The sequence below is a fragment of the Lampetra planeri genome, chromosome 31 (genome assembly GCF_965212315.1).
Source record: "Lampetra planeri chromosome 31, kcLamPlan1.2.h2, whole genome shotgun sequence".
Classification (NCBI taxonomy): Eukaryota; Metazoa; Chordata; class Hyperoartia; order Petromyzontiformes; family Petromyzontidae; genus Lampetra; species Lampetra planeri.
In genome coordinates this window covers 335,952-341,951 of record NC_136137.1, presented here as the reverse complement: position 1 = coordinate 341,951, position 6,000 = coordinate 335,952, and the positions used below count along the sequence as shown (strand labels likewise).

General features: G+C 52.4%; 1 protein-coding gene across 1 annotated transcript in view; it reads right to left on the bottom strand.

Moving 5' to 3' along the window:
* Nucleotides 1-1,793: 1,793 nt before the first annotated feature.
* ITGA9 (integrin subunit alpha 9) overlaps nt 1,794-6,000 on the bottom strand; it is a 67,314-nt gene continuing 63,107 nt past the window's right edge. The window contains exons 24-28 of the mRNA XM_078608868.1: nt 5,673-5,798; nt 4,801-4,917; nt 4,183-4,284; nt 2,997-3,116; nt 1,794-2,025 (exon numbers count right to left, since the gene is read on the bottom strand). Coding sequence (XP_078464994.1) covers nt 1,954-2,025; nt 2,997-3,116; nt 4,183-4,284; nt 4,801-4,917; nt 5,673-5,798 — 537 coding nt within the window. The 3' untranslated portion in view covers nt 1,794-1,953. The remainder of the gene's footprint in view (nt 2,026-2,996; nt 3,117-4,182; nt 4,285-4,800; nt 4,918-5,672; nt 5,799-6,000) is intronic.

Below are 6,000 nucleotides of genomic sequence, written 5' to 3'. Positions count from 1 at the left end.
CCGTATAATTGTTTAAAGTGATTTGCCATTGTTGTGCAGAAAACAGGTAATGTACTGCAATCACGTTGGAAGAAATTATTTGGTGAAGGGCGATTTGGGTGTCTCGACCCGGGTCTCTCCGCAACAACTCCGCAAAGGGCGATTCTCCCCTTGACGAGCGGGCAGTCAGCTGGGGCAGATCAATGTCGGCGCACCCCCCCCTCCTCCTCCTCCTCACACCAACAGCCCCTCACAAATATTTCACAATGAGTCCACAACATGTGCTCGGGGACCCCAGAAAGAATTCTAAATTCCAGTGGGAATCGCAAGAACTTCCGTTACTCTGCGTTTCTGCTGAACGTTTAAATTCATCGTAGTTCCCCCCCCCCTCCCCCAGCGGGACCTTCCGAGCGGTCGTCCTCGCTCGACTTGCGACTTTTCATAGAATCCTAACCCCCACCACACAGTGGTCAACTTGTAAAGCGAACAAAAGACAACAGAGAATGTTGCTGCAAAATCGTCGCACCGTACAGCAGTTACACTATTTGGCATTCTTTGATTGAGTTGCTTCATATAAAAAATAATAATAAAATTCACGTGGATGTTCATTTACCGCACCGTGTTCAGGTCTCGAGACCTCGAGAAGGGAAATGCTCGCTATCGCAACGACGGCAGTGGATGACGGCGGCAACTGGAGGCAAAGTTGGTGAGGTGCCAGCATCGGCCAGATTAGCCGGCACGGCTCCGTGGTGCACAGCGTCGTGCGACGCGTTGGCGGCACCGCGTCGAGTGCCGAGGCACGGCGGCTCTCCCAGTGCGGGAGCGGCAGACCTCACGAAGGCCTCCGTGCACCCCCAAGGTCCGTCGGAGGAGGGGACGCGCGGCATACGGAAATGCCATGGGTGGAGGATGGAAAAGGCCTCGCTGATAAATTGTTCCACGTGCAGAGCGAATGTGCTCGTGGGTCAAATCGGCTGGGCTCGTTGCTTTTATTGCCGGCGTAGTTTTATTCACCGTGTAAATAAAACATGCTTAGTTTCATTGCTAACTGGACAAAGGCTCGGTTTGATGGGCAGCACCAAAAATGAAAATGCAGAGCTTCAAAATACCTCGTCACACGCGGGCTTTGAATACACTCACGATGGTCTCTGCATTGTGCTCCGCCAAGAGTCGCATCTGGCACGGAAAACATCTTCTTCTGATTTCCGTGAGAAAAGGGGAGATTAGCGCTCGGCTCTCGAGGGTGAGCACATCAGGTCCACGTGTGGCGTCACCATCTTATTTCATCGTTCAACGCCTCCCTCTAACTTACTAACAGAGGGAATTCATTTCACGCAAAAAGGCAGCACTTTTCCAAATGTCCTCTTGAAAAAATATACACTGTCTTTAAAAACCCGAACGCTCATCATCGTCTAGGATGCCAGAAGTTTACGAGGTCGTTCAGCCGAGATGAACTCTCAGAGGAGGCTCTCCTGTGGGATCCACTCGCCCCGCCGGGAATTCACAAAATGCAGCCGCACGCACTCCCCTCGCCGCGGAGGAGGACCTCCAAGTTGACGAGCGCTCCGGTCATCACAAGCAGAGATGCGGCGTCATCGCACGCCGCATCTTATTTGGCAGGAGGATGAGCCGACGGCCACGACGGCCCTTTGCAGCTTGCGCAGGGCGGAGGATTGATTGACTCGCCAGGGGTTTCGCAAAGACAGAAGCCTGCGGAATGTCGGCACCTGTGCGACGCACTCGGAATGCGCCGTGGACTTGTTCTCCCGCGAGGGGCTGTGATCGCCCGTCCTCCTCTGGGCCCACGCTCACTCTTGCAGTCGGTTGTGATTTGTGCTGGTGGCCAAACGAGCGAGCGGGCGAGTAGGCCCGCGACGCCCGCGACGCCGTGCAGCGGTTGTTTGCGCGGGCGACGCAGGACCGCGCCTCAGCGGCCACGGCGGCGCTGCCACGCCCTCTCCCCCACGGCGCCGCTCAGTCCAGGCTCTCCTTCTCCTGCTTGCTCGCCTGCATCCTCTCCTTGTACGAGCGCTTGAAGAAGCCGAGCTGCGGGCATGGGAAAGAAAACGAGACGATGTAAAGAAGCTGGCATCTGCAGATTTCTCTCCGGCATTCGGGGGGCCTCCACGCAGGGAGCCTCGGTTGCTGCTGCGCCGCACGTGGCTTGGGCGAGGCCCACGACCCGCGGCACGACAAATGGATTCGTCATCCGTGGGAGATCAAGAGCGCGGTCGCCGCCGTCGAGGATACTCTTACAAAGCGAAGCGCTGCCGCGGCATTTCCCAGGTTGACTCGTGTCGCGCTTCAGCGGTCGGGATCGTGCGTGAATATCCTCGGATTCCTTTCATAGTTCTCTCGGATTTGTTTCAGTTTCTTGCATCGCCCATGAGAAACTTTTCTGAACAGACCCGGTATTGGATCTGCTGTGCGCACATTAATGCCACTGTTGCCATCTTTAGAGAGTTTAGGAGCTCAACTTTTAAAGTTAGATGCAATCAAAATTATAATTCTCATAACAATGAAGGGTCTGCCCTTAGCAGTTGTGCATAAAAAAAAACTCACCCAATTTGTCATTAACCACTGCCACGATGGCACTGGAGTGATGATGCCACTGACGTCACCCCCATATGGTTGAATACAACACCGATGCAATCGCATCGCTGCAGCGCCATGACCGAGCACCTGACTGATATTCTTTGGGTTTTTCGGTAAAGTGACGTAGAGAGGTTCAAAGAAAATAAAAATAAAAACTACGAAGTTTTTGTTTTCTTTTCCTGATGACGACCGCTTGTGTTGCGATCGAAACGTCGTAGTTTTTTGTTATTTTCTTTGAACCTATCTACGTGACTTTACCAAAAGACCCAAGGAATATGAATTCCTGCAATCACGAAAGCTTCAAGTCAACACCTAACTGATACTAAAGTATTATTTTCCTCCTCATTAAGGAGGTGTTGACCTCGTGCGGGACAGCCCGGGACACGCAACATCGAGCGGACGAGAGCCCAATCGAGCCACACCTTCCAGAGCACGACGGCAAGCAGGATGAAGATGAGGATGCCGATGAGCAGGCTCAGCGCAATGATCCACACGGCCACGTAGCCACGCGGACGCAGGTCGTGCAGGGCCTCAAACACCACCTGGAGCGTACACACACATTGCTATATTATTAGTATTACTACTTAAAGCAATATTTAACCCAATACTCTTGTTCAAGAGGGCCCGGTCAAGTTTTCGCAGAAGAGGGCGACCGTGTTGCTGCTGTGAGTAATTTGCAGGTATTATGGATGATATTGGTCGCGAAAGCCTCTGTGTTCAACTGAATTTGCAGGTTATTTATCAGCATTGGGATGTTTTGGCCAATACCATTTACATTGATTTGTTTTTAGCTTTGGAAGGAAACCAGAGAACCCAGAGGTGACCCATTCAGGACAGATGAAGAGCATACAAAGTCCACACAGAAAACGGCCCGAGACGAACTTAATGCTGTGAGTCACGAGTGTTACCGACTCGCCATAGCAGCATTGCTCCCTGCTGTGAAAACTTGGCAGGCCCTTCCTGACAAAGGGTCATGAGACTCAGGGAGGGCTTTCTTGAGTAAACAAGACTGTGCTGGACAGCACTGTGCTGGACAAAGCAGCGGCTTTTGGCTAACCATCGAACAAAGACGGTCACCGCATTGCGCGCTTTCAGATGTACTTCTGCGGCCGCCGGGAACACTCTTCCTGCTGGTATTAGGAAGCCACTGGAGCTATTCACTTTTATATCATCGAGATTAAAAACTCATTTCATGAGTCGTTTCGTCACAGAAACGACCCCTCTCTTTGTGCCGATGTGATGTCTGTCTGCTTGTATGTCTGTCTATAGTTTTCTAGTTAGATTTTTGTTGCTCCGATGTGATGTCTGTCTGCTTGTATGTCTGTCTATAGTTTTCTAGTTAGATTTTTGTTGCTATTTCTTTTATGCCTGATGATGATTGCTTGTGTTGCAATCGAAACGTCGTAATATACTATTATTTTAATTTATTATTTTATCTTTAGACGTGACTTAACCGAAAGAAACAAAGAATGAATCTTTTCATGAGAACAGCTTTTAGCGTTCAGTTTTTTGTCCTTCCGCCGCACCTCCGATTAGCGCGGTTGGCTACGTACGGTGTCAAAGAAGTTCCAGGCACATACACACATACATGCACGCGCCGCCGCTCACCGTGGTGCCGTCCGGGTTGCCCCCCGGTGCCTCGTAGATGTGCAGGCTGTGGTTCACGTGCACTTTCGCGTCCACCAGGAACTGGATCACCGACGAGCTGTCCTGCAGTGGCACAGCCCCGGCACAGGGGTGACTCCCCCCGCTCCACATTGTGTTTTGCATTCACTCACGCGCCCGCCACGTCGAACAATTCACATGCCCTGCAGCTCCACGTTCCGGAGCGCACATTGCAGACACTTTGAACATGTCGGTAATCATTAGTGGTAGTGATCGTGAAGTGGTTTTATTTGGGCTTGGTTTGTCCGTACCTTCCGAGGTGTCTGGCCAGTGTGCAAGTGGAGGCCAAATATCCTCGAGAGGAGCTCACTCGAGATGTGAGGGCCTCCACTAGAGGAGCTCTCTGGAGCAGTGCCAGAAGCAAAGACATTGCAGGGCTGCGCCTTTGCATGCCGAGCAATTAGGACTGCAACTCAGAGAGATGCAATTTGCGTTTCTTGGTCAGGGAGCAATTGCACGCGAATGCCACGGTGAGACGCAGTCAGTCCGACCGACCAACTTTTTTCACCCACGCCGGGGTGGCGATGGTGCAGCCAAACGCTATGCTGGGTCGTGCCTTACCTTCTCCAGGATTTTGGTGTTGAGCAGGGTGCTGACGTTGATGGAGATCGAGTTCCCACTGTCGATGTTCCCCAGCTGACAGCCGACGACCAGGCAGCCGCCCCGCCATGCGCAGTCCTGCGGTGCACGGGGAGGGAATGGCCCCGCTGAGATGCGGCGGACCGGCGATGCTGTATCGGCTCATGGAGACGATGAGCCTCGTGACCATTATTAAATTTTTACTCTCCTGCCGCATGGCGTTTGAGAAAAGCAACAGGGCCTCAATTGTATTTTTAAGGCAAGCTACAGCAGCATCCGGGGCGGTAGCTGAGTGGTGGAGTCCACTTGTTTCACCAGAGGATGCGTGCTGTGGTGGGCAATCATCAGTGATGTATCTCGTACATAGGCAATCGTGCTAATAACCACATTCGAGTCCTTTATCTTCCATTTCTGGAGAAAATATCCGAGTGTTGTTGGGACACGGTTGGGAGCGGTCCACTATCGTCATTTAATAATTTATTAACAAATGGCAGAGAAACCCGGACATGGCAGGGTGGGGGTCGGGGGGCAAAGTGGTATATCACAGAACTACATGCGAGATCCTCGACTTCCACTCATTCGCAGTCGGGGCGGCACTCCACGCAGCTCTGGAGGTGTTCTTCTCATGACTGTCACAATTAAATAGTTATTTTTAAAGTCCTCAGATGGATGATTTGTGCAGCAAAAATTATTTACTGGGCTGACACCATCGACTGAGGTGGTTGGATCTGAACCCAGCATCCCAGTCGGGCCGCCTAGGTGCGAAAGAAATTCAACACACAACATGCATACAACATACATACAACATACACACGAGTCTCCACGGGCCACCAGGAAGGTATAAGGGGACTTACGAGCACTTTGCGGCCGGACTTGTTGAAGATGGTGAACATCGTGCGCAGGAAGCTGCCCGAGTCGTGCGGCACGAGGCAGATCTGCGAGGGCACCTTGCTGAAGCACTTCCCGTTGGCGCTGTCGATCTGCCGGCAGGGGTGGCACGGGGACAGCGGCGTTGGCGTGAGGGACGACGCGATCCTCAGATGCGGCACAGCCTCACGGCCGTGATATAAGCGACACTCGCTGGTTGTGGAGGCCGACGAAGCTAGCGTGGACCCTCTGTGCCAAGTAGCCGTAGCGCTGGTTTCGCTATATAGTGACACTGCTGGTAACTACGATAGCAGT